The sequence below is a fragment of the Manis pentadactyla genome, chromosome 4, assembly GCF_030020395.1.
Source record: "Manis pentadactyla isolate mManPen7 chromosome 4, mManPen7.hap1, whole genome shotgun sequence".
Taxonomy (NCBI): domain Eukaryota; kingdom Metazoa; phylum Chordata; class Mammalia; order Pholidota; family Manidae; genus Manis; species Manis pentadactyla.
The window spans coordinates 118,634,283-118,661,556 of NC_080022.1; the positions used below are offsets into that span (position 1 = coordinate 118,634,283).

The following is a 27,274-nucleotide window of genomic DNA, read 5'->3' on the forward strand; positions in this document are numbered from 1 at the left end:
CCGTCCTCTCCCTTCCCTTTGTTAGGGAGAGATCTCCTCTCCAAGCTTAGTGCCTCTATCTCCCTGCCTCTTAATCATCCCCAACCGAGCTCACTCATCATCTTAGCCAATAAAAGTTGTAGCCCTGAGCCCTCCACAGACCCTCCTGTACCATTGACTGGCATTAACCCGATAGTCTGAGACACCTCTACTCCTGTAGTGTTGAGCCATCATGCTCTGGTCCTCATCCACCTCAAAGACCCATCCTCCTCTCCTTCTAGACCCCAATTTCCTATTTCCCAAGCCCATCACACGGGCATCCTACCTATCATTAACCATCTTCTTTCCAAAAGGCTTCTGGTACCAACTAATTCTCCCTGTAACACTCCAATCCTTCCAGTCAAGAATCCATCGGGAGCCTACCAGCTTGTTCAAGACCTGCAGATAATCAACGAGGCTATAGTCCCTCTTCACCCAGTCATCACTAACCCTTACACTCTCTTATCTCAAGTTCCCCCAGACACCTCTCCTACCTACCTTACTTCTCACTCCTAAGAAAGATACCCCTTTGTCCCACCCAATGCTCATCTTTCCATTCTTTCATCCAGGCTGCCTGCTATGAACAAGCCTCAGTCTGTCTCTCATTGTCCGGACTACAGTACTAGATGGGGCAAAGCCTGGGTGATCATGCTAGATATATCTGCCCTGAGAGATGAAAACAACATATCTGCTAGAACCTCCAGCCACCAATAGAGAGGTCAGACAGTAGAAGTGCACAAGATCATGTGGGTACATCAGTACTCGCCCCTTCCCTCCAAGCTGCCTCTGGCCTCCCACCAGCCTCAAGGCTACCCACACCGCCCCTACTCAGCCGGAAGTAGCCAGATCGAGTCAGCACCCATTAAAACCAAAAGGCTGGAATGTAAGGTTGGAGGCACTGGAGGGAGGGGTGAGCACGTTGGACACTGATGACGTGCCAAAGTCCCCGGCTGCTGCCCCCTCCCAACCTGAAAAATGTGCCTTGGGCTAACCAATCCTCGCGCCACTGTAAATCTATGCTCTGCCTCCCCCTACCTTCTTTAAATACTCCCCGCCTGTCTGGTTGCATGTGACTTCTCCAGTCTGTATTTCAGACTGGTGAACCTCACCTGGGATTGTGCTCAAATAAACTGCCTGGCCCTTTGTTGCCTCTCGTCGCCTGCTTATTTCGGTTAGAATTTATCTTACAGTAACATTTAAATCTAATATGTTCAAATTTGAGAAGATCCCATAAATACACTATTTAAATGGAAAGTATCTGATTTATTCCCAAGTAACCTACTTTTTTCAAAATAACAATGCTCCAGAGTTCATTATTTGTTGTATAACTGGAATGATGAACTTCACAAAGCTTTTAAGGTAAAGAATAGTTTGCTTTACTCCTTGGAACTACTTTGTTGATTCTCACAAAGAAATGAAATCTTCTGCATTCATGTTTATATACTAAAAGCTCATATATTTTTATTAACATATTTTCTTTTAAATATAATTGACATAAAACATTATACTCAGTTGTAGAACATGATTTGATATATGACTATATTGCAAAATGATCACAGTAAGTCTAGTTAACATCCATCACCCCACAGTTTTTCTATGATGAGAACTTTTAATATTTACTCTCTTAGCAACTTTCAAATATACAATACAATATCATATTTTTTATTCAAATAATTAAAATTCTGGAACAATACAATTTTTTTGACTCAGAACATGTAGGCATTTATTTTTATTTGCAATAATGGACAGTTTTACAAAATTATCAAAGCAAATACAAACTTCCATTTTCAGAAAGACACTTTTGAATCCCTCCACACTTTTGTGAGCCTAAAAGGCATTCCCTTGCTTCTCTTTTTGTTATCAGTCAAAAAACAGTCAGTCTCCCATCAGAAGACATTTCTCATTTAGAGCCTGAAAGTTGTTTGCTCTGAGGCACTTCCATCCCCTGTCCCACTGGTTTTGCCTCTTTCATAGAGGATTAAACTTAATAATTATATGGAAATGCTATGAAAGCATTGAAGGATCCACAAATGTATGTTGTGGTTATCATTATTTCAGGTTGAAAACAAATAAGGAATACTTCCCTTAAAATTAAACAAATATCATTAAGGACAGTATGGAATTATGACTCATTGGAAATGAATGGGTATTTATGGGTTCATACTGATAAGAAGCAGCTGGGAAGCTAGCTAGGGAAAAGAAAAATGGGGGAGAAGGGAAGCTTTCCTTTTTTGTAGAATGTTAACCTATAACTGTTGAAGTTGTGGCATTTAAATACTGTCATTTTTCTTATTTTCATAGTGAAGATTCTCTTAGGCATGAATCATCAGCAGATACTAAATCTTCAGAGGAATGATTTTTGAGAAACAGGATACAGACATGGTCAAAATGTTTCTCCCCACAGATTACTTATTAGTTGCAAAGGGAAAACAGTATCTAAACAATGGAGAAAGAGAAGGACACTCTGCCTAGGTGACAAGAATCAAGGGGCTAGTGGGCGTTGTGTACCTCCAAATGTGGTGACTTGAGGATACAGCATCACTTATGTACTGTTCCTGCAGGGATACATAAACTGAATTTCATCATAAGGAAACATCAGACCAAGCCCAAGGGCAGAAACATTTTATAAACTGTGTGGTCTGTGTTCTTCAAAAATGCCGTCATGAAAGTAAAAAAAGCCGAGGAACTCTTCCAGATTAAAGGAAATTAAGTGACATGACAACTAAATGTAATTGACGACCTTAGACTGGAGAGCAGGGAGCGACTCCCAGCTACACAGTACCTTCTTAGCTGCGGTTCCGCTCTCCCGCGGGTTGAGTGGCCGGTGGTCTGGCAAGCCCAGAAGCAGATGGGCCTGTGCTGCCTCAGCCTCAGGGGAAGGTCAGCGGCAGCCTGACCCTCCATCACAATGCCTACGGCCCTGACCTCACCTGATGGCATGGCAGCCCGCGACCCTGAGGGCGCTGCGGCATGTCACTAGTAGCCTAATACCGCAAGATAGTGCCTGGGTCATTCGCCTCGCTTCATCTCATCACATAGGCATTTTATCATCTCTCATTATCACTAAAAGAAAGGTGAGTACAAACGATAAGATTTTGAGAGCAGGAGAGACGACATTATGTCATTATATGACAGTGTATTGTTTGTTTACAGTATATAGTTATAATTGTTCTATTTTATTTGTATTATTAATATCTTACTGTGCCTAATTCATAAATTAAACTTTATCATAGGCATGCATAGGAAAAAACATAGTATATATAGGATTCACTACTATTCTCCATTTCAGGCATCCACTGAGTGTCTTGGAACGTATCCTCATGAGTAAAGAAGGACTACTATACTATCAGAACAGTTACAAATTGGAAAATGGAAAATAGACTTTTAAAATCGTATTAGTGCCAAATTTTAGATTTAATAACTGTGCTCAAGTTACAAAAAAGAAAATCCATATTCTTGGAAAATGCCACTTAAATATTAAGATGTGAAAAAGCATGGTATATACAACATATTATCTTATAACTCAGAATAAGAATTGTGTTATTTACATGTTATATATCTGTATATGTCCGTATTTAGCTATATCTATATAATTTAAATATATAATGTATATAACATGTCATCTGATAGCATGTTATGATACATATTAAAGTATGTAATATAGAATATATATATACTACATGTAGTGTACATATAGTATGTATGTATGGAGAGAATATATATAGCAAAATGTTAAAGATTTGTGAATCTGAATAAGGTGCATTTGAGAATTATGTGTATTCTTGAAACTTTTCTGTGAGTCTGAAATTATGTCAAAATGTTTTTAAAATGTGATACGGTTTTGCTGGTTATGGTAACATTTAACATATAAAAATAAATACATATGTGTATGTGTATATATTTTCCTGTCAAATAATTCCGTTCAAATCATGGTTTGGAGAAATATTTCTCCTTTAATTGCTAAGGTAATTTGAAAGGTATCTTTCTGCTCTAGTAGATGTCCATTAAATATTTCTTTGAGTGCATAAATGAATTAGTATCAAGCCATGTCTCCTGTTTCTTGTTTAATTTTACCCTCCATCATTAAAGAGATTTATATTCACCTTAATACATTTTATGTTGTGCCTTTTGCAGTGTGCCAGCCTGTGGGAGCATTTTAAACTAACTTCTCAGATATCATTACTTATTATGTCCCTAAGGTCTGTGTCATCCACATGTTTAAAGTTAGGTGTTCATCCCTCATCTTCATCTAAGTTCAGTAGAAAAGGGCAAGTTCGGTGTCAGAGGCCCCACTGAAAGCTATAAATGTCCCCATAGATTGATAATTGCCAAAACTCTCTAAGTGCATTTGTTCTGACAGCTTTGAAATGACTGTGTAGACTTTGAGAGACCACATTGATTGGGTTTCCATGATAAGGAAGAGCTGAGACTGGCCAGAGGAAAGAAGAAGAGAGCAAATCTGTAGGGAACCTGAGGGCCAAAAAACAGCAGGAAGGGCAGGAAGGCCTAGGCTTGGCAGAATAAACTAGAATTTCTGGTGAATGAGACTTCATGTGCAGAAGGAAGGAACAGCCACTCAGGCTGGTGAGACACTGTGGTGGCAAAGAGTGGGAGACGGAACAAGAGGTCTGTGTCACTAGACTCCAGACTCTGTGAGGGGGGCTGGCTGGTGGGCCTCTGAAGACGTGTTTCAGTACTGCAGGATTTTCCCAATGTAAGTCCCAAATGCTTGGGAGTATTGGTTTAAAAAACAGATTTTGGGCCCCACTTCACATCAACTGAATTACAAATTGTTTTTAAGATAAGCCTTAGAATTTGTATTTTTAATACATAACCTAAGCAAGTAATAAAATTCAGCTGAAAGCAAAGATGAGAGAATGCTTTAAAAAGAGTTTAAGGGTGCTCTGAATAAATTAAACTAGGTATTTATTATAATGTTTCAATTTTGAATAAAATTTAAATAAATAGCAATACAGTTCAACAGTCTCCTCTACAATTCCAAAATCCACAAAGCTCATCTGAAAAATACTGAATTCAAAAAAACTGGTCCCACGGTTTTGGATAAGAGATCTGAATAGCTGTGCTCCTGTAATTATGCTAATGAGAATAGCTAAAATTTATTGAGATTAACTATGGTGCTGGTAATTTTAGAAAGTTCTGTATATTCATGATTCCATTTAGTCCTCACAGCAACTCCAGGGGCTGGTTTTGCAGTATAATCATTCCTCATTTTATAGATCAAGGTAAATTGAAACTTTGGGTATTTAAATAACTTTAATGTTAAAGGTCACATGACTTGTTCAATGACAGAGAAAGGATTCTATCCTAGGCTGTCTGATTCCATAGTACACATGTTAACCATGCCTTTATTCAAAGAAAGACTGGAATAAAATATAAACCTGCTCACTCTACTGTATGCCCAGTGATTAAGAGAGGGTTAATAAATATGGATTGCTTTTGTGACTTGAGAAAGGAGTGAACCAGAGGGCTCCTTTCCTGTACTTCTTGTGAGTGAGAGAGACCAGGATATAGGGAACCAGAGCCATCATTATCTGCAGAATACTTTTCAGGCAGTTCCCAAGCAGCACAGAAGAGGAGAGATGGCTCAGAAAGGGCAGATCTGGATGTTGACAGATAGTAACTGCAGTAGTTGGGGTGAGGATTTAATAATGTGGGTAACTGTTGAACCACTGTGTTGTCTACTTGAAACCAATATAAGATTGTATATATATATATATATATATTTTTTTTAATGCAGATCCTTATTTCTACCTGCCTCCCAGGGAGGGAATCATCTCTTAAACTAACAATGTAGCTAACTCAGTGCCTGGGGTATGTCATTCATCCACATGGACCACACTGTCTTCAGAGACCAGGCCATCTGAAAAATTGAGCAGGAGTAACTGAAACATTCAGCCCTGTAGTTTCCCAGTATGACCCTCCACTTGGGAAGTACTTGTAGATGGCTTATAAAGTTTTCTAAGAAAGAAAAACACCTATTTTGGCCTCCGAATGCTCACTTCATCCATACATTGTAGTTAAAACAAAATTCCTTTTTCCAGCAAAGAACAAGGATGACTCTCATCCTGACATTAGGGTCTAGAGGATCTGAATCTGTAGTCTTCAAAGGAGAGTGTGGGAATACTAGAACTTCTGTTTACATTTCTTTTTTTATTTTAAATTTCCATTTTAATTTTCTATATATTGCATAATATATTAGTACAGTTAGTAATTCCTATTTATAAATATATGCATATTAAGGGCTGAAAATGGAGTCTACTTCATCTGTCTTGGGATAGATGAAGAAACAAATATTTTCATTTTGTGAATAGCCTGAAGGAGTGACATAGATGATATCTGGCATTCAGTCTCTAGGGTTTTCAGGCTGAAGGGGCTGAAAATGGCAACTGCTTATGCTTGTGCACAGTGGGCTTTGAACAGCTCTAGGGGGCACCCTTCATATGGTCATCATAGATTTCTACAGTTCTCTATTTTCTGGCAGATGGCAATGAAATGCCTTGAGGAAAGGGCAGCTTTTCACTGAGTCAGTAGGCAGGGCCGACTTACCATGTTGTGCGCTGACTCTTGTGCTCCTCTCAGACCTGGGCACTTGCCCAGAGATTATGCATATGGGGAAATGATATACTCTGGTTCCTCAGTCATGATACATCATCAGCATTCCAGAGAAACAGTGTTGGACTTAGATATTGTGTTGTTGAAATCAAGATTCACTTTATTTACACCATTTCCTTAATTTATTGATCTAATAATTAATATTACCAATAAAAAAAATACTGCCTTACATGACACGTTTTAATGAATGCATGTTTGCTCTTAGTGAGCTCAAGCCATCAATTTAATTAGCTGTTTCAAGAATGTACCACTTCTGAGAAAATGTGATATCTGCCCATCTACCAGTCTTCTGTTCTGCACTTTTCCAATTTTATCTTATTTCTAGTATCAACCAATATCTTGGGTGTGATCTATCTGTGTCAACAAAATTAAACTCTAATGGGTTTTATTCTTTTTTTGCCTCTCAGATTTCAATTCTGTCTTCCTTCATTCCATGTTGATGACTCATCTGAATAGAGAAGAGAAAAGAAAGTGGAAAGGAAGAAATTATGTCCTTTCTGCCATTTATATACATTAATTCAATCACTGCCAGCAAATGGGAGCTGTTTTTGAATGGTGTTTTAGTTAGACCCTCTCTAAGATATGTTTTCTTGGGTAGTTAACTGACTTTGTCTTTTAGACCCAGAGCCTGATATTTTTAAGTTTACCTGACACATATTTGGATTGTGGGTGTCTCTATTGTACTTTTTTAAAATTGAAGAATAACTAACATACAATATTGTGTTCATTCCATGTGTGCAATGTAGTGATTCAGTATTTATATACATTATGAAATGATCACCACAATAACTCTAGTTACCATCTGTCACCACACAAAGTTGTTACTGACTATATTCCCTACACTGTATATTACATCCTCAAGTTTTACTGATTTTATAACTGGAAGATTGTACCTCTTAATATCCTTTACCTATTTTGTCCATCTACTCATGCTTCCTGTCCTTTGGCAGCCATCATTTTATTCTCTGTATCTATGAATATGTTTTGTTTTGTTTGTTCTTTTACTTTTTAAATTCTATGGTATTTGTCTTTCTCTGTCTGACTTAATTCACTTAGCATAATACCCTCTAGGCCCATCCATGTTGTTGCAAATGGCAAGATTTAATTCTTTTTTATGGCTGGGTAATATTCCATTGTGTATATGTACCCCATCTTCTTTATCCATTCATTTATAGATGGACACTTAGGTTGCTTCCATATCTTGGCTGTTGTAAATAATGATGTGATGACATAGTGATGCATATGACTTTTCAAGTAATGATTTTAGTTTTCTTTGGACAAATACCTAGAATTGGAGTTGCTATTACAAGGTACTGCTATTTTTAATTTTTTAAGGAGCCTCCATACTGTTTTCTTTGGTGGCTGTACCAGTTTACATTCCCATCAATAATGTATGAGGTTTCCCTTTTCTCTGGATTGTGGACATCTCTAGAGAGCAAATATTGTATCTTCTCTCCACTCTATAATTCCTCATAAAATACTCACTGTTGTGTACTACAAAATATTATAGTATCTGGTCATTATGAAGTTCAATTAACATTAATAACATGAAACTTTCACTTTGAAGGAAGAAATGTAAACACTTAGATATCTAAGATGAGGAATTTCTATGAAGTTGGCAAATATACTTAGTCACAGTATTGTATATTTATTATGTACCCAGAGAGATTTATTTGGAAAGGTAAGAATGTATTTCATTATGAACAATGCCCAAAGGAAGAGTCTTTAGTTTGCACATTTTGTGGTTTAGTTTTTAACTTATATTGTTTGGTTTTTAATTTGTGTTCTTATCCAAGGAAATTCTGTGCAGAGAAAAAAAACCTGTAATCAAATCCTACTTCAGCCATGTACCAACCATGTGGACTTAAGTAAGATTATTTGGCTACTCAGAGCCTCAGTTTTCTCATCTGAAATTTGGGAAACATAGTGGGCCCCCTCAAAAAGTGATGTGAGGATAAACTATATAACTTACACTGGGGCCTCCTGTAATTCGCAATACTCCATGAATGGGGAAGTCACACACAGATTTATATTCAGGGTTTCGGCCCTTTCCTGTGCCATCTCAGTAGTGTGCTTTTGCTCTGTCCCCTTAAATCAACCTCCTGTCTCTGGTTCTAAGAAGTTCCGAGGAGGCCCTGTGCTCGGGCGTCCAACCATCTCATTCCTCCTCCGGCTGTAGGACCCCTTCTGCACGTCAGTTCAGTTCTGTTTTAGGGAAAGCAGGCATTGCAAGGAAGGATGGAGTGCAACCCCAAGATTTCATGTTCCCTGGATTGAGAAAATGTTCTATGACTCGGCTTGTTGCTTTCCCAGTCCTGGTACTTTGCTTCATTTAAGGGCAGCTAAATTGGTATTATTATCTCCTTTTCATAAATGGGGAAACAAAGGTGGTTAACTAAATTCATATCATTTGCCTGAGGCTCAAAAAGAACTACCTCAGAGCCCTCACTTTTCAAAAAGCAGGTAGGGTCTGAACCTCTTTCTCCTAAGGAAAGAGAGGTAAACTAAAACAGCAGCACATTATCATAGTTACATTACATGTCACTTTAATTGGTGTTTTTATATATATATATAAGGGGACAATTTAGTATTCTGCTTTTTATACTAGATGTTTGAAGCCTTTTCTGGTTCATTTGCCTGCATTAGAAACACCTTTCACAACAACCTAAGTGAAATAAGGAAGTTTCTTTTCAACAACAAACCTTTTCATCGTGCGTCCCAGCTCTTACCACTCTGCAATTAGCAGTGTGTTCCCTGTAAGCAGTAGTTTAAGGGGTATGGTAAGGAGTGACGTACTTCCCATAGTAGCTAGAAGCCCCCAAATTGGTCAACAAGCATCATACCCCCTCCCCCACCTCTCACAAAGTGTTCTTTCTTTCCTGCATCTAATAGGTAAGGGCATAGTCGTTCATTGAAAGTCAACTCAATAATCCATGAAGAGATTCTCTCCTGTCAAGCAGCTCCATTCCCCTTCTCACATGCTCCAAGCTGGTTTCCCAGCAAAAATGCTGTGTGCCCAGAGCTGGTCAGAATCCAGCATGCACCCTACTTTCAAAAGGTTTAGCAAAAAAATAAGTAACTACATTCAGAAAATAAAAATGCAACTATTTAATCCTCATAGCAGTGCTTTGTATGTGTTTGTATTATATATTTACTGATATATTTACATAAACAATATATGGTCTGGTTAAAAATTACATATTTAGATATTCATACATTTTACTAGATTACATATGTGTAAGATAAATTCTAGCCGAAATAAGCAGGCAACAAGAAACAACAAAGGGCCAGGCAGTTTATTTGAGCGCAATTCCCGGGCGAGGTTCACCAGTCTGAAACACAGGCTGGGGAAGTTCGTGCCCAGGAGGGGAGGCGGGGAGTTTTTAAGAGAACAGGGAAGGGAGGGGGAAGTGGGCCATGCTAGAGGTATGTGGGGAATTTTTTATTGGCTCGGGGTTGGGTGATGGACAGCCAGAGGTCTCCTCCTTCCTGATGGAGGGGGTCTGCATCCGGGGTTTGTCAGCATGTTACGGGACTAGAATCCAGGAAGAGCTGTTCGTTCCTTCCCCATATGGAACAGAGCTACTTGGTGCTGTCTCTGTTCCTCCTGCATTGTCCTCGCCCTTCTCCCTCCAGTGCCTCCAGCCTTACAATATGTATATATATCTAATATATCAATATGGGTATTAAAGACAACTATATAATTATAATTGTATTTATAGTATGCACATTGATTTACATATAATAAGCATATGCACATGTTTTATATTAACATTAACATATAAACACATTTATAGGCTATATAAAAACATTTATAATGAATATGTATATATGATATCTAAATATATAAAAATAAAACACATTTTTTCCTAAACCATGTGTTGTTTATGAATATATATTAGTTTTAACTGTCTAAGATAAGTTTATTATTATTGAAACTATTTGAGAGTAGTTTTGGGTATCATGACACTTAAAATACTTCACACTTCATCTGTAAGCATGGCGTACAACTACTAAGAGTAAGGGCATTTGTCTATTTAACTGTATTAACAGTGATCACACCTGAAAAGGGTAACACTAATTCCAAATATGATGATTTGAAATTTCCCCAGCTGTGGCAGAAATGTCTTGGATAGCTTTTTCTGTTTGTTTTGTTTCTAACTGGGAGTCAGTCTGAGTTTAGCTACTACATTTGATTTCAAACTTAAATTTGACCAACCTCTCGTCTTCTCTAAAGAGCATTTCTTGGGGGTGTTTATAGGAATACACCTGGGGCCTCATGAAAATGGAGCATAGAAACATTTCTGAAGAAGACAGATCCAGCACAATACTCACACAGAACGCCAAGTAAGTATTCGAATGAGCAATGAGTTGGGAGAGTTGAAGTAAGGCCAGCCAAAGAGGCAGGAAAAGGCACTGCTCATCAGGCAAGATGAAGCATCATGAAGACAAAATAGGAACTATGAGATGAAATGATGGCACCAGGCACACATTCTTCCTTCTTTACAGTTTGCCTTTCTGGATCTGTGGGTGTCCTAAACACAGATACCTCTCTAGACAACTCCATAAACCCAAACAGATGTCCACAGCACTCACATAGCACATACATGCTCTTACACACACAGCAGGAGAGTGGGAGAAACAGGGGGAGAGAAATAATAGAAAGGAGTAAGGGAAAGAGCACAATTAATATATATTACTGTTTTAGAGAAAATTTGCAAAATATAGGAAAGAAAAAGAAGAAAAAGCAATGATTAAATGAATTATTTAATTATGATCATTGTCCTTTCTCAACTGTAACCTAAGATGAAAATTATTCTGGTAGTTTATAGAGTTTGGAATTAATGGTGGGAATCTGAGTGAAAAAAAGGAAAAAGGAGAATATTACAGAAATTTAGGGAGATAAATGGCATACCTAAGAAAGAACTTTTATGTTGTTTTTTACTCAAAATACTCTTGCTGTTTAAGATCTGAGCCTTACTTGGGCATAATCTGTCATTCTTGCTGAACGTGTGTAGTATTTGGGGATGGGGACAGACCCCCACAGGAACCTGGCTGAGGCTCACAGATACATTTCTACCTCCGAGGCAGACAGCCAGAGCAGTAATGTGCTCTGCCATTCAGCACTTAACATTTGAAATTAGAGTGCGGTTTGCTTTTTAGGCTTTGGTTTTTCCAAGACTTATAAAGAAGGAGATGATAGAATTTAAAGCCAGATAAACCCTCAGATATGTAAGTCCTTTGTTTAAAAATCAGGAAATCTTGATCCAGAAGAGAGAGTACATGATGGAAAGCCTGGGAATGAACTGGGGAGTTCTCAGCAAATCATTTACATTCTGAGACTCAGTTTCCTCATCTGAAAACTGATGTTACTGACACTGATATGTTCCAAGTATCATTTAGTTTATAATCCAAGATGTGACAACCTGTGACTTTGTGATTCTATGAATGTGGACAATTTAAGAAGTTGTTACTACAATTCCTCATATGGAACTATGGAATTTGGAATTTTTTCCTTTATTTTTCCTCTGATCAAGGCTTAGGGACTTATGCCACTGTAGAAATGGATATGCTGGATCAAAAGGAAAGCTCCAATTATCAGCCACCTGGAATGCCTGATTTTATGAGCTCTTGGTACAGGTAATATGGAAACCAGGAGTACAGGGTAATATGGAAACTGAGTGATGTAGTACTGCTGATAACTGCCCCTCATTTTCTCTAAACCTTGGAGGATGGGGGATTGGTGGTAGCAACAGATACATCATCTTGAAACAAGGATTGATTCTTCACATGTTTATAAAGAGTAGGAATGGTGTAAAAATATGTCATGTATTGGAGATACTCATTTGACAATTGTCTGGACCTTATTATTGAAATCAAGTTCATAAAAAGAGGAGAGAGAGAGAAAGGAAGAAAGTTAGGACATGTATTCTTTTAATTAATACAAACAATTTTGAGAGATATGTGGTAATTGAGACATTTTTAGAGATAATAAAGTTGTGTCTGCCAGTGGTTAAAGTGACTTGCTTATGTAGCCAAAGCTAATTAAAAATAAAAGCTCAGATCCCAAACTAGTCCTGCCTATGTGAGTTATTTACTATCTAGGGGAACTTGCTTGGCAATCAATACCAATCTTTTCCCAACTCCTTAGTTACTCCAGCTAAGCAGGCCCAGGACCTGCCCTTCATGCATTCCCATCTCTGAAATTCTGCATGCAGTTCCCAGTCACTGGAATTAATCTCACCCATCAAAACCCAGTTCCTCTTTGAGGTCTCTCTTGATCACACAGCTCACAAGGGCTCTCTCTTTTCTAAACTCCAGTGGTAGTTTTCTTACTCCTCATTTGACACTTAATTAGCTTTTATTTTCTTTTTTGTCTTCTTGGTTCTCTTTTCGTCATAGGCTTCTTACCTGTCCAAGCACATTTTTTTCTTGAGAAAGGTGCTTTAATGTTGAGAAAAGATGGCATATAGCATAGCGTCATCACTAAGCCCCCTGCAGGTCCATCTCTCTCCACTGGCATCTGAGATTAAAGGGACTCATGTTCTAGTTTGCACAATTTGGGGATGGGTTAACAACAGATGTGATTCTTCCATCCCACCATCTTCTCATACTCCCTAGAAAGTGATGCAAATTTCCAAAGAGGAAGGAATGAGCACCATATCTGCAATGCTGATTAACTCTGATTTTAATGAAAATTGGTTGAAAATTAGAAGACCTTCCTCTTCCTTCTTTCTTTTGAAGATGTAAACACAAAACGGAAAAAGTCACAGGTCATACATAGTCACCCATTCTAGTCGATGATTTAAATATAAACACTTAACAGACAAAGAAGCAAATATGAGGGAAAGCATTGATGAGTGAACCTTGTACATCCTGTTCAGAGATCAAAGGGGCCGGTGAGCAGGGATCAAAGTGGGGGGAAATGCAGAATGTAGCACCCTTGAAAAGTGACGTTTCTCACGACATGGTATGACTTAATCAGAACCACTCCATTCAGCAACTGCAAAGAGGAAAAGGAAAACAGCCCTGAAAATTACTAATTAGGTAAGCTTATGCTCCATGTGCCTTTTATGACATGGAGTCATTTCAGCAGCTTGTGCCAACTTTCAGTGGAGAGATATTTTTGGAGAAGGCCAACCTGAGTTGCAGGTAGTTTTCTTTTAGAAATGGACAAAGCACATTGTGGGTAAAATTGTAACATTTCCAGAATATCTCGCCTGGCTTTAGTACATCTACATATCAATAGGCGTTCAGAGGTGGAAAGAAGTATGGGCTTTAGTGCATTTGCATCTTTCCTCAGGGATGAAGTTCGTCTCCATGTCAATGGGTGATTACCTAGGCAACAGAGGGCTTATTTGTACCTGAGAGGTGAGGGGGAGGGCCGGTGGTGTGGTTGCTGCTGGAGCAGAGAAGAAAGACGCCTAGGACTGCAGTTTGTGAGAAATAAATGGGTTTTAAACTTTATTTCTCCCTTTGACTGATTTTAGTTTTTAGAAGTATTTTGCCCCGAGATTTCCTTTCCCCGGACTGACACACATTCTCACAGCAGCCATACAATCCCACCTAGCTTGACTCAGATCTGCAAAATGCCAGTGTTATGCACTAAGTGGGGCTTGTTCACACCATAAGAACATGTTTCTTAGCTACTTCATCTGTGAAAGATTTTAAAATATCCCTTAAGACAATAGATAGCCAACCAGGAAAGTTACAAAGATTTAAGTAAAAATGTTTGACATCTGGATAGTGCTTTATAGTTTTCAAATTTTTCTCACACATACCCTTTCATTTGCTGGTCGCAACTTTACTTAGCTTAAGGTTAAGTAACTTGCCATCAGGCCACACAGCTGGTAATTGGCAGAGTAAAGACTTTCATCCTATCCGTTGTATGCAATGATATATCTATGTATGTTAGGTCATAAGAGAGAACACTGAAGAAAAAAAATTGACAATCTTTTTGAACACAAACAGCAAGAAACTTGGAAAGGAACAATACATGAATGAAAGAGGTAGAATTGCTTGGATCTGAGCAAGGCATGCCCGCAGGATAGTGATAGGGGTGTATGAAAAACAGTTGGTATCTAAGTCCATAAACTGGGCCCTGTGCTGACCAGCCATCACCATCTATTAGCACATTCAGTTCTCTAGAATGCATGTAGTTGGTTAAGTTTAAGCTTTTGTTACTTATGATCACATTCTAGACATACCTTTCTGAAGGCACTCAAATCAACAATTTCATTTACAGATTATCAGAGTGATGAGTTCTTTCTGGCTTAGCTCATTTATGATTTTGTCTTTCTCTTAATTTTCTCCTTAATTTCAGGTTTGAAGGAAATCTTGCTATTACTCCATTGTCCATGGCTTTTGTGACTCAATTATTAAAGTCATGAGTATTTTCTAAAATGTGTCTTTGTTTCTGATCTTTTTTTCCTTTCTGAACTTACTTTGTAAGATTCTGTTTCCCATAGGTACCTCCCTGATTTCCTTTTTTTGCAGATAACTTAGTATTGCATTATAAAGATTCTAAACTCTACTTGTCTTTCATTTTAGATTCTCAAGTTACAGTCATGCTTTTCTTTCCTCCAAAGTTTTCAAAGTCAGCTGTCTATGTCCCTGCTCCCTACTTCTGTCATGCTACTGCATCACTCTTTCTCATTCAACTTTCAAACAAACTCCTGTTGTGCAGAAGTTTTATGTTTCCTTATTATGTCTTGTGCCCTCCTTGTGAAGGAAATGAAACCATAAGAACCTGTCGGATAAACTGATTTTGTAAGAATGAGAATAAGTTAGCATAAGAGTAGCCATCTTAAAGGCCTAGAAGCAGTTTTCTGAAGTTGTGACTTAAAGAAAAAAAAAAACTGGAACTGAGTAAGGCCTTGGAAAACAAGTTAATCATGAACACCGGGATGGGGGCAGCTGTGGCCTTCAGTCAGCTAACCTTGGTCAGTAAATCCTACATACCAAGCTTGTCATGCAGAACCTCCCTAACAATTGAGGAGTGGTCTTATCTTGCTCTCGCTTAACCCCAGGATGTATGTCTTGCAAAGATAATGTGCAGCTGTGGAAAATTACTAAGAGTTAAGTGTTTTGAAAATGCCATATAAACCCTTGGTTTTGAGTGCTCGGGGTCCTTGTTGAGACCCGCTGCGTCGGGCTGACACTTGGACCCCAGCTAGCTGGTTCCTGAATAAATTCCTCTTGCTTATTGCATCAAGAGACGCCTTCTGTGAGTGATTTAGGGTAGCGCTCTCCTTTGGGAAAAATCCAACAATTTTATCTTAAAGCTGTAAGATAAATTCTAGCCGAAATAAGCAGGTGAAGAAAGGCAACAAAAGGCCAGGCAGTTTATTTGCGCGCAATTCCCAGGTGATGTTCCCTGGTCTGGCTATCACAGGCCGGGGAAGTCACGCCTAGGAGGGGAGGCCGGGAGTTCTTAAGAGAACAGGGAAGGGAGGGGGAAGTGGGACCCGCTAGTGGTATGTGAGGAATTTTTATTGGCTCAGGGTCAGGTGACAGACAGCCAGAGGTCTCCTCCTTCCAGATGGATGGGGTCTGGTTCTGGGGTTTGTCGGCATGTCATGGGACTGGAGTCCAGGAAGAGCTGTTCATTCCTTTCCCATATGGCACAGAGCTTCTTGGTGCTGTCTGTGCTCCGCCTGCACTGTCCTCGCCCTTCTCCCTCTGGTACCTCCAGCCTTACACAGCCTTTCAACCAGTGGGTGGAAGGGGAAAAGGTGGTGCAGCAAGGCCTCCTGTCTACACCTCCCAAAATGTGTTACAGGTGTGCACAAGTTTGGGCTGCATAGGATGAATAATTTAGCTTTACGTAGTCATGCATTTATCTTACTGCGTAAATAGTTACTTAAATGCTACTAAAGTACAGGTTTCACTACTAATAAAAATGTAAATACAGAATTCGAAACGTTTAATATTTGTGAGTACGCAGATATTACTGCTTAGTGTTACCAGTCCGAACCTATAAAATTGTGCATAAGGTTAAAGAAGGTATAGAGGAAGAGGTGAGATGGGTGTAAAGAAAAGTATTGAGCAACTAATAATGTAGGCTGGAGGCTGAAAGTCGTCGACGCCGTTTCAAAAGAGAACGCTCCTGACTCGGTCCTGGAAACGGCCTGCGGCTTCTGCGCGGCCCCGCGCACCCACGCGCGCACTCGTGCATGCACGCGCGCGCTGTGTCCCGGGCCTCCCCGGGGAGGCGCGCTGGGACTTCGTCTTGTCAAGGCGAGTCGGCCCGCCAGGCGGGTTCTCCCGGTGTGTGCCTGCCCGGGGGCCTCTCGTTAGCGCTCTCCTCCAGGTGCGCGGCGGAGGTCCGGTGGCCCCGCCGCCTCCCTCCCGGCGCGGGTCGGCAGCCCCCGGGGAGCCCGCCAGCGCGCGGGCTTCGGAGGTCCGGCGCCTGGTCTGCGTTGCGGCGAGGCCTGGAGCAGAGGGCGGGATCCGCACAGAGGCAGGCGCGACCAACACCAGTGATGGCGAGGAGCGGGCAGCGTGAAAGGTTTTATTTCTATATGAGGGCAGTTGGGGGCCGAGCCACAGGCGCGGAGGAGGTTGCTGGGGAGTGTTTCGGGGATGGGGACCCACAGCGGAGACTTGGGACGAAGGCAGCGACCCGCCTCCTACCCCGGCTCGTTTCTCGCGCGTGTCCCCAGCTCCCCGTCTCGCGCTCACCGTTCCGGGTTTCAGGCTGCCGGGCCCCACTCCTGGGCGGGCGCGCACACAACCTCAAGGCCGCCGTCGGGGGCGCGCACGCAGGGCTGTCTGGTCGCGGTCGGAGCACAACGCCCCCACCTCCCCGAGCACGTGGGGCTGGGTGTTCCCGGCGCGCCCGCGCTCTCCTGGGTGGGTGCCCTGCGCTCGGGGAAGCAGAAGCTGCAGGTCTCCACCGGCTCTGGCGGCCCGCCTGCAGCGCTTCCAGCCTCCATCCAGGGATCTGCCAAATGGGGAGTGGGGAGAGTGCGTTGCCTTAGCACCGACCCCTCCTCCTCTGCCCTGCACCCAGGAGACAGCCAGCTAGGTGGTGGGGAGAATGGAGCGCTTCCAGGGGCAGTCTGCCCTGCTCTCCTCCACCCTGCTGCCCCCCAGGAGTTCCTGGCCATCCCCCCTCTGCCGAGGGGAGCCTGTGCAGGAGCAGGCTTTCACACCTTGGCTGACATTCTGCCAGCACCCCAAAACCCCTGGGGTGACCACCTCCTCCTGGTTTTCCTGAAAGCCCTGTGTCCTGGCAAACCTACAGGCCCCTGTCGACTGGATGGCCCTCACCCTACACCCAGCCTTCCTCAGGGGCCCCGCCTCTTCTTGCCATGATGTTTGAACCTGATTTCACCAAGACAGAACAATATTTTTCCCCAGACCTCTTCCAGAAAGAGCTAGCAAACATTCTCCATTGAGAAGCAGGGGCAGTGCCAGGACAGAGGGGTGGCCCCCAGCTTGTCGCACAAGCAGTGCTAAGGAGAGGATAGGGTTTCATGCTCACCCTCGGAGGACTTGGACTGAGTCCCACACGGCCCTGGGGAAGGCTGGCAGGAGAACTGGTCCCCCCTCCTCTTGAGGAAGCAGGCCACTGTCAGGAGGAAGCAGCAGATGATGGCGCAGAGGCAGAGCCCCAGGGTGCTGTAGACCAGGGCCAGCTGGTCAGCGCTCAGCTTCAGTCCTGCGGGTGCTGCAAGACAGTGGTGAGGCCCTGAGGTGACAGCCAGTCACTGCCCAGGCTCCTTCTCCAAAGTATCCCCCTTCAGGCCTATGGTCTTTCTTTCCCCCAGTGGCCCCCTCAGAGGGCTGGGCCCCAGGCCTGCCTGCTGTGGGCCTGTCTGGCTCCTTCCTCACCCTTGGCTTGGCTGATGTGTTCTCTGGGTCCTCGAGGAAATCAGCCCCCTCTACCCAGGCGGGTACCAACTCCTCCCAACCTCAGAGGCGGACACCTTGGAGGTGGTCCTTTTGGCCGCTTCCCCTTGCTATGGGATGTGGCCAGCTGGACAATAGTCCAGGGAGACTGTCTCCATCCATCCTGACCTGGGCCTTCCTCCAAGAAGGAGTCCTCCTTGGGGAGCATTGCCAATCAGTCTGGGGTAGCAGGAGCAAACCAAAGGACAGGGGAGTGGGTCCCTCTCAGGGCACCCCTTGAACTTCTGGTTTGGATGCCAGAGAAAACCCAGCCCTGAGCCAAAGCCTTCCCCTTGAAATTCCTCCTGGCTCCTGGAATTGGGGTGCACCCTGGTCTCAGGACGGAAAGACAGAGGAGCTGGAGCTGATAGTATGTATATGTAATATGCCAGGGGTGCTGCATGCAGGCACGTTCTGTGGTGCCTCTTTAATCCTCCTGCCCCTGTGGAGGAGGACCCGTCACCCCGCTTAGAAAGTGAGGTAACAGTCCCATACCATCAAATTCACCATTTTACAGCATACAACTCAGTGGGTTCTAGTATATTCACAAGGTTGTGCGACCATCGCACTAATTGGAGACCTTCTCCTGTACCTATGGCAGTCACTTCCCACCTCTCGCCCCTGGCCACTGGCACCACTACTCTCTCTCTGTCTCTATGGGCTTGCTTTCTGGACATTTCATATGAATGGAACCACACAGTATGCGACCCTTTGTGACTGGCTTCTTTCTCAACATGTTCTCAAGGCTCATCCATGTGGTCTCGTGTTAGGACTCCATTCCTTTCTATGGCTGACAGCACTCCGTTGTGGAGGTAGACCCCCTTTTGTTTATCCATTCATTGCAGATGGACATTTGGGCTGTTCCCACCCTGCCGGGGACCAAAAGGACCCCCCACCCACAAAATGGCGAACTCCCCGTTTCTCTTCCGGGTTCTCTGCTCCCGCCGACACCAGCCAGGGCCCAATCACCCCTCCATACACTCCCGCCGGCGCCACCCAAGGTCCAATCACCCTCTGACCCACTCCTTCCTCACTACCTGTATAAATTGATCCTGCAAACAATAAACTGCGCCAGCTTGATCAGACATCCTGTCTTGCTGGTCGTGCTTTGTGTCCCTTGCTTGTTTTATTTCTGCAGGTTTCTCGTTTTGGCCCTCGTTGATAGTCCCGCGGGACGGGACACCACCCTTATGAACATTTGTGTGCTAGTGTTTGTTGGGTGTTTCTAGTTTTCATCAACATACACCAGGGGTAGAATTGCTCGGTCAGATGATAACTCTATGTTTAACCTTTTGAGAAACTGCCAGACTGTTTTCCACGAGGGCCGCACCATTTTTCAGATGGCAAAAGTGAGTTTCAAAGTCATTCGTTCCCAGGGGCAGAGCTGCACATAGCAGCAGGTCTCACAGACTCCAGACTGGCCACACAGAGGCAGCGAGGGTGGACACCGCCCCTCTTCCTTACATACGCTCCACAGAGTCACAAGTTGTCTAAAGTGACATGGTGGCAATGCCACCCTGACATTGACAGAAAGAGAACGTGAGCTCTGGATGAGCCGATACTGCTACCCCAGGCCTGTGGTACTGACCTTTGAGTCCCTTGCTTAGAGCCCAGAGAGGCCATGGGGAGGGGAAGCCAAGACCCCCCAGTGGGGCACAGCACACACTGGTGCTACAGATCTGCAGACTGAGGCCGGAGAGGTGAGAGCGACCAGAGAAAGGACATGTGAATAGCCTCGGTGATTCAAGGATGAAGATGAAATGTGCATATCCCAGGTGTTTTTAGCATGAATTCCAACACCCAGCCCAGCTCTGAGACTGGCAGCAAGTGTTTAGAGATGGTGCCCAAGAGCCGCCTCCCCATATTTGCCCTTCAAACCTGGGCTGAGCCAGCCTCATTGTAACCAGGAGCATGCAGTGCGGCTGCCACTGTGCTTTCCTGGGAGCCCTGAGCCGCCACAGAGAGGCCGACCCATCGCAGCCTCAAAACTGAGTTCCAAGTGACTTCAGCCCCAGCACCTTGTGCCTATAGCCGCATGGGGACCCCAGGTGACACCAGCAGGTGACCTGTTCTCCACAGAACCATGCAAGATTATAAATGGTTGTTATTTATGTAAGTTGTTGGCGGCTTTGGGATGCCACGATGACAACCAGAGCAGAGACTGCCCCTGAGGGGCCCAAGGACCTGTTCTGGCTTCTCTGCGACCCTCCTCCCAGACCTGTGATCTGAGGCTGCCTGTGAGGAATGCACCTAGTTCCTGCCTGGGCCCCTGCCCTGCCACATGCTTTACAAAGGCCTGGACTAAGAGAAATGCCAGTTAAAACCACAGAAGATGCCCCTTTCCCCCTACGTCCCGAAGGCATGGTAAACAGGCACCCCTCACCCGGCTGAAGGCCTCTTCCGATGGCCATCTGGAACCATCTACCAACACGGAAAACACACGTTCCTGATTCCTGTGGGCCCAGTGACTTACTTGCAGGGATCACCCTGCCCTCAGACACAGGGAGCGTAGGCATGCAGCAAAAGCCTGGCACGGGCTAGTTGCCCATCAGCCTGTCATGCGCTGCCATGCACCCATGGCAGGGGAGGCTCCCCAGTCACTCAGATGGCCACGGGGGCGGGGGGTACTGGTGTCTAAGGCGTGCCCACCTCCAGGAGGGATGAAGTGAAAATTTCTGTGTGAAATGCTCATGGAGATGTAAACGTGTCGACAAGATATTGCCAGTTGTTGCTTCTGGGAGAGAAATTGGGCAGCTGGGGATGGGATGGAGACTTTTGCCCAAAACCATTAAAAAAAAAATACTGTCTTTTCTTTTTTGTAATGATCTCTGTGTATCCTTTACTTCAAACAGGAAAACAGCTCACAACTGCTGTGGGCATCCCACACATGCACAGCGCTGTGTCAGAGGCCGGCAGAGGCGCGGCGATGTCACAGAGCTCTCGCAGCTCGGGGGACCGCCGTCCCCGTGCTTCCTTCTGCACCACCCGGCCGGTTCCGTCGCTCGGTCTGGCCACAGTGAGCGCCAGCACTCTCCTGGGGCGGGGGCGTCCGCGCTGCCCTGCGCCGGTCCATCTGGAAGGTCACTCAGGCCCACGGCCTAGAAGCCGCCTTCCTCCGGCCCGCAGGCACCTGGCCCCCGCAGGGCAGAGGCCAGCCGCGGAGGCGCACAGGTCGCGGTCCGCGTCCCCGGCGTCGGGCCGTCCGGCGCTGCAGGCGCAGCTCCTGGGGGCGGGACCACCAGGAGGCTCCGCGCGCCGCTTCTGGCTGCGCGGGCGGCGTTTCAGAAACAAGCTGGTTTGGGTTTATTACCGTCTTCAGAGGCATCGCTCACTTAAAATAGGATTTTCCCGGACTGCCGGTGCCCTCTGCTCGACAGGGCTGCAATGCCGCTCGGGAGCAGAGCAGGGGCGCTCGTGGCGCGGGCGGGCGGGCGTGACGTTGGCCCGGGCCCTGCAGCCGCAGCGGCTGGAGGCGAACGTAGCTGCGTACATTCCACTCCGCCTCTTCAGGCCTCAGTTTACTCCTCTGTGAAGGGGGTATGACATCCCTGCTCTCGCTGCTGTCTGGCATCTGTGAGGTGAGACGTGCCAGAGTACGGGCAGCCAGGCCTGGGTGGAATGTTACAGCAAGTCCCCAGGCACCCTGCGTCCGCGCCTCGGCCCTCTAGGAGTTTGTCCTCCAGGCAGTAGAGAGGCTGGCAGCCTCTGTAAGGCCCGGGCTCAGGAGACTCTCCGCACGTCCTCCTCGCGGGACTCCCTGCACGGCCCGTGGGGCAGTCCGCAGGGGAAGACCACCCGGCGTGCTGGACACCCTCCTCCGGGTGCGCTGCTTGCTGGGGACGCTCCGTCGAGTGTTCACTCTTGAGAGGGGGCTTCCTGCAGTGTGTGAGCCTAACTCTCAGGTCCCCCACCTCCTCTGTGTGTGTGATCCTCGGCTGCCATCACTCTGGGAGACAAGTTCGGGACACAGTGGGGAGTGGCGCCTGTTCCTAGAATGCCACATCCTCCACTCCGCCCTCCACCGCCTCTGGGCCAGGGGGCCCAAGGCCGTGGTCTCCCCGGGGCTGCCTCTCCTGAGAGTGCGGGGGCCTGAGGGAGCGGGCTCCCACGCCCCTCTCACCCTCTGCCCCTGCCCAGCCCCTCTGCCTGGCCCTGGGCCATGCCCATCACCTCTACAGTTAACCAAGGAAACTGCCCTAAGCCCCACAAACTGCCCCTCATCTCCCCAGACGCTTGCCTCCTTTTCTCCACCTCCAGGTCATGTGTCACCCTCTGCTCCCCACGTCTTATCGAGTGGGTCTCGCTGGGGACCTCTGTCCAGGGCCCTCGACTTCAGCCCTGGGGAGGCAGAGGGCCACATGCCTGGGACCTTGCCTGGCGCAGTCGGGACACAGACAGCCTACACCCTGGGATGAACACACACAAGCCAGGCTGCCTGTCCAGCTCGCTGCAATGGAGGGGAACTTTGGGCGGTTCCTGGGACGGAAGTGGTGTCACTCCGCCCCCGAATGCTGAGCCCCAACGAGGAAATGGCCGTTCCCCACCTGCGAGGATGGCCAGCAAACCATTAACCTGGTTGTTCGTTGTTCTTGTCCTTAAACACCCACTGTGCTTCCTGTGAGCCCGTCCTCTGGCCTCTAAGCCCTCGCACCCCCTGTCTGGTGTCCCTCGACTCCCCTACACTCTCCTCCTTTGGCTTCTGACATGCTGCCTGTGACCCCCCGATGGAGCTCTGGGGCCCAGGCCGGCATCCCAGACTCTGGGGAACAAAGGGGCCTGAGGACGGCTCTGCTCTCCCTGACCCCTGCACATTCCTTGCAGGTGGAATTAGGACATTTCCAGAAAGATGTTGAGGGACAGATAGATGAGGAGGTGAAGACGGGGAACGGGGAGGGAGAGGCCAGCCTGTTGCCCCAGGGATGGTGGGGCTTCCTGCCTGAAGGCCACCTCCACCTGGGGACACCTGAAAATGGCCCTTCACAGGGGCCCCTGACCTGCCTGTGGCCAGAGCTGGTGGACATTTGCACCCCACTCGGCTGTGCCGTCTACCCTTCCTAGAACTTCCCTCCTTGGCCTTTGTGGACCCACAGCCCTCCAGGCCCTGCTCGGGCCTCCTTACCACTCCTTCCCCGCATGTCTGTGAGGCCTCTTTGCCCCTTCAGGTACTGAGCCCCCACGTAGGTGTCCCTCTCAGTCCTTTTCTCTCCTCACGCCTCCAGGTCCCTGGGGAACTTTTCCATTCCTGTGACCACAACCGCCACCCTGCAGGCCAAGGAAGTCCAAGTTCTCCAGGCTCTACATCCATGTGGCAGTCCTGGCTGCCTCCAAGGCTGGCATCACCCTCCCTCTGGGGAACCCAGCCCAGAGCTCTTGGTCCCTGTGGGTCCCCTCCACCAACCCTGTGTAGTGAGCTGAATGGTGGCCCCCCAAAGAGATTCCTCCTTGGCACCTGCAAATATGACCTTGTTTGGTAATAAAGAGCCTTTGGGAGTGTAAACAAGTTAAGAATCTCAGGATGAGATCACCCTAGATCAAGGTGAGCCCTGGCTGCCACGAGAAGCGTCCTGAGAAGGCAGACACATGGAGAAGCCATGTGACAGCAGAGGCAGAGACCAGCATGCTGCAGCAGCCCAGGAGCACATGGGCCCCTTGAGGCCGGAAGGGGCAAGGCAGGGGCCTTCCCTAGGGCACCAGAGCGGGCACGGCCCTGCACACCTTGACACCAGACTTCCAGCCTCCAGAACTGTGGGAGGATACATTTCTATGATGTAAGCCCTGCACGGTGTCACAGCACCACAGGAAGCTAATACAGCCCAACCCAGGAAAGGACCCACATTCTGCTCTTTCCACCCAGCCAGGACTCTTAAGTGCAGGCACGGTCTTATGTGCTCAAAATCCAAAGTCACATGAGCTCATGAGAGCCCTTTGAGGTAGGTATACATTAAAACCAGCCACAAACTCACCGTGTCTACAAACTCTTGGCCTCTCCACCCACCAAGAGGAAGAGAGGTCCCCTCCTCGGATCTGGCTGGCTGTGTAAATTGAACAGTGGGAGGCAGTGGCGATGATTAATGCACATTCCCAGCCTCGGCCTCAGGAGGCCTGTGTATTTCCTCTGAGCCTCTTAGACTCTTGCCCCACCATGAGAAGGATATGCCTTGCCGGCCAGCTGCTCCCAGGAAGCAGACAGGCGACACCTGGAGCAGAACCATCTCTAGCTAAGCCAGCCAAGCACCAGACTCCTGAGGAATAATAAGCCACTGAGTCTGAGGCTGTTTGTTATATGGCCACAGCTCTCTGACAAGCGAGCAGAAAAGAGTAAGCAACAACAGTCTAACGGAGCAGAGTGCCCAGTGTTGGGCAGCCCCTGGTATTGGGGCACACGTGCCTGCCCGTTGGCATCTTGGTGCTAGGGCCTGGCCTCGTGGAAATGATGTCATCATGAGGAAAGTGACCAAGGAAGAGCAGCCAAACAATGCCCTGGGAACTTCAGGCCTCGCCTCTCCACTGACAGGCCAAGAGCCGTGTAAACATCACCTCAAGTACTTATGGGTCCACATGGCGTTGCCATCCATCCATTCTGACACTACAGAGCAAGGTAGGTAAGCCAAGAGGGGCTTTGTGGGAGAATAATCGGACCGTTTGCCATGCTCGGCACTTAGTAGATGCCTGGTTCAAGGGACTTCTCACCGTATGCAAAGGGCCGACCCCACCCCCGGCAAGCTCAGTCTGTAATACTTTTCCTTCTCACCCTCAGGAAGTCTCCGTGGAATCAGCTCTTGCTCACAGGTCAACCCCGCTGGTTACTTGCTACCCTGTGTTTTAAGAACTCATTCAGCCTCCATTAAAAGGGTTTCAATGACCAGGTCTTTTCTTCTGCTTCCTTCTTGTCCACAGACTTCTGGATATTTTGCCTAAATGTTTTTCTGTCCTGTGATGACCTCCTGGCTTCTTTTGCCTGGACTCTGGACTTCCTGCTTTGCACACCCTCCTTATATAGTCCTGGTGCCTGGCCTTCCACCCATTCTGACCCTCAGACTTCATGCAGACCAACCTCAGATGGCTTACCTGGTCCTGCCTCTGAGCCTCTGTGCTCTGATCCTTGGTACCTTCCAAGGTTGTCCGACCTGGTTTCAGCCTCCCCAGTCTTCTGTGTCCTGAGCTCTGGTGGGAGGTTCACTTGACTCCTGAACTTGTTCTCACAGAAGTGTGTGCACTGCCTGGGGTGACGCCCACAGATGGAGGCACAGCTGACACAGTCCCTCAGCAGCTGGTCATAGTACCTGCCCTGCTCCTTGTGGCAGCTGAGGGACTCTGAGAGACAGAAATGAGTGGTACCATTGGGTGAAAGAGTCCTGTGGGAGCTGTGGGTCTGGCCTCAGAGGGCATCAGAATTTTAAAAAATCACAATTCAATTCCCCCAAAGTAATTCCAGAGTAATTCAGGTCCTTTTCAATATGCAAATGTAAAGCTATACATTGCCTTCTAAATACTGTTTTAGCTGCATCACACACATTTTGATATAGTATATTTTCTTATTTAGTTTAAAATGTTTTTAATTTTCATTCTTTCTTCTTTGACCTATGGGTTATTTAAATGCACATTTCTTAGTTTCTAAACATAAGAGGATTTTCTAGTTATCTTTTAAAATTGATACCCAGGTTATTACATTGTCACATAAGTTTTTTACTTGCATTTTCATATTAAATTAGAATTGGAGGGGAAAGCCAGAATCTGCCTTGGCAAGCTGGAGGAGGGGGTTGAAAGAAAGGTGGGAAAGCTCAAATGAATAGTGTTTTTTCTGTCTTAAAGAGTGAGAATTCCAGGAGCTTAAACAAGCTTCAGTGCCAGGGGGCAGAAGCCAAGCAAAGCTAAGCCCGACTACACTTGCCTTAAGAGGGCAACTCTGAATGCGTGACAGGAATCCGTACTCCTACAGGGAAAGGCCCCTTACCTTGAACATGAGATTCTGTGTATATGAAAAGGTAGCTCACATAGGGGATTTTAAGGGCACGGTTCAGAAGCAGTGGAGGATAGAGGTTAACAACACAGATTTCAAAGCCAGATGAACTTGGGGACATCCCTAGCTCTACCACTTGCAGGTCGTGGGGTCTTAAATGCTCTGTACCTCAGTTTCCTCATTTCTAAGAGAGAAGTAATAACATTGATGTCTTAAGATTTCTAAGTTCCCAGCACTGTGCCTGACACATAATAAACACTCAGTTAATGGAAGGTTAAAGTAGACTATCGATTTGCACCTTTTTTGCAACACAAACACACCAATCCTTATGTCCTTGACAGACTAAAGAAAAAGACCAGAAAGATGGTGGAATTGGGACCTCAGGGGAGATTCAGAGGGTCCTGATGGGACCAGTGACCTGCCCCCGCCCTGTCCTGGCCCTGCCCTGAGGTTCCACTGACACCACCACTCATGAGATGAAGTTGCCCGATGGTGACGGTGTTCCTGGGGTTTTCTGCGGCCTCCTCCCCAGCACAGGGTCCCCTGTGCAGCTGTAGCAGGTGGTGCCTGAACACCCCACACCACCAGCCCTCACTGCCTGGCCTCACGCCTCCCCTCTGAGCCTTACACTCCCTACCGTGTTCCCCCTCCTCCATGCCTTTGCCCACATGGTCCCTCATCTGACTTCTGCATCTCCGAACTCTTAGCAATCCATCTCAGGGGCACTTCTTCCAGGGGTACTTCCCTGCTCCCCAGCCCATCAGCAAG

At 46.0% G+C, this 27,274-nt stretch overlaps 1 protein-coding gene across 3 annotated transcripts in view; it reads right to left on the reverse strand.

Annotated features, from left to right (window-relative positions):
• Positions 1-16,160: 16,160 nt before the first annotated feature.
• TNFRSF13B (TNF receptor superfamily member 13B) overlaps positions 16,161-27,274 on the reverse strand; it is a 205,029-nt gene continuing 193,915 nt past the window's right edge. For 2 of the 3 annotated variants that reach the window (XM_057500770.1, XM_057500769.1), the window contains exons 3-5: positions 25,615-25,860; positions 18,140-18,325; positions 16,162-17,596 (exon numbers count right to left, since the gene is read on the reverse strand). In XM_057500770.1, coding sequence (XP_057356753.1) covers positions 17,346-17,596; positions 18,140-18,325; positions 25,615-25,860 — 683 coding nt within the window. In that variant the 3' untranslated portion in view covers positions 16,162-17,345. Of the gene's footprint in view, positions 17,597-18,139; positions 18,326-25,614; positions 25,861-27,274 lie in introns of all 3 variants that reach the window. The other variant, XM_057500768.1, reaches the window with a different exon arrangement.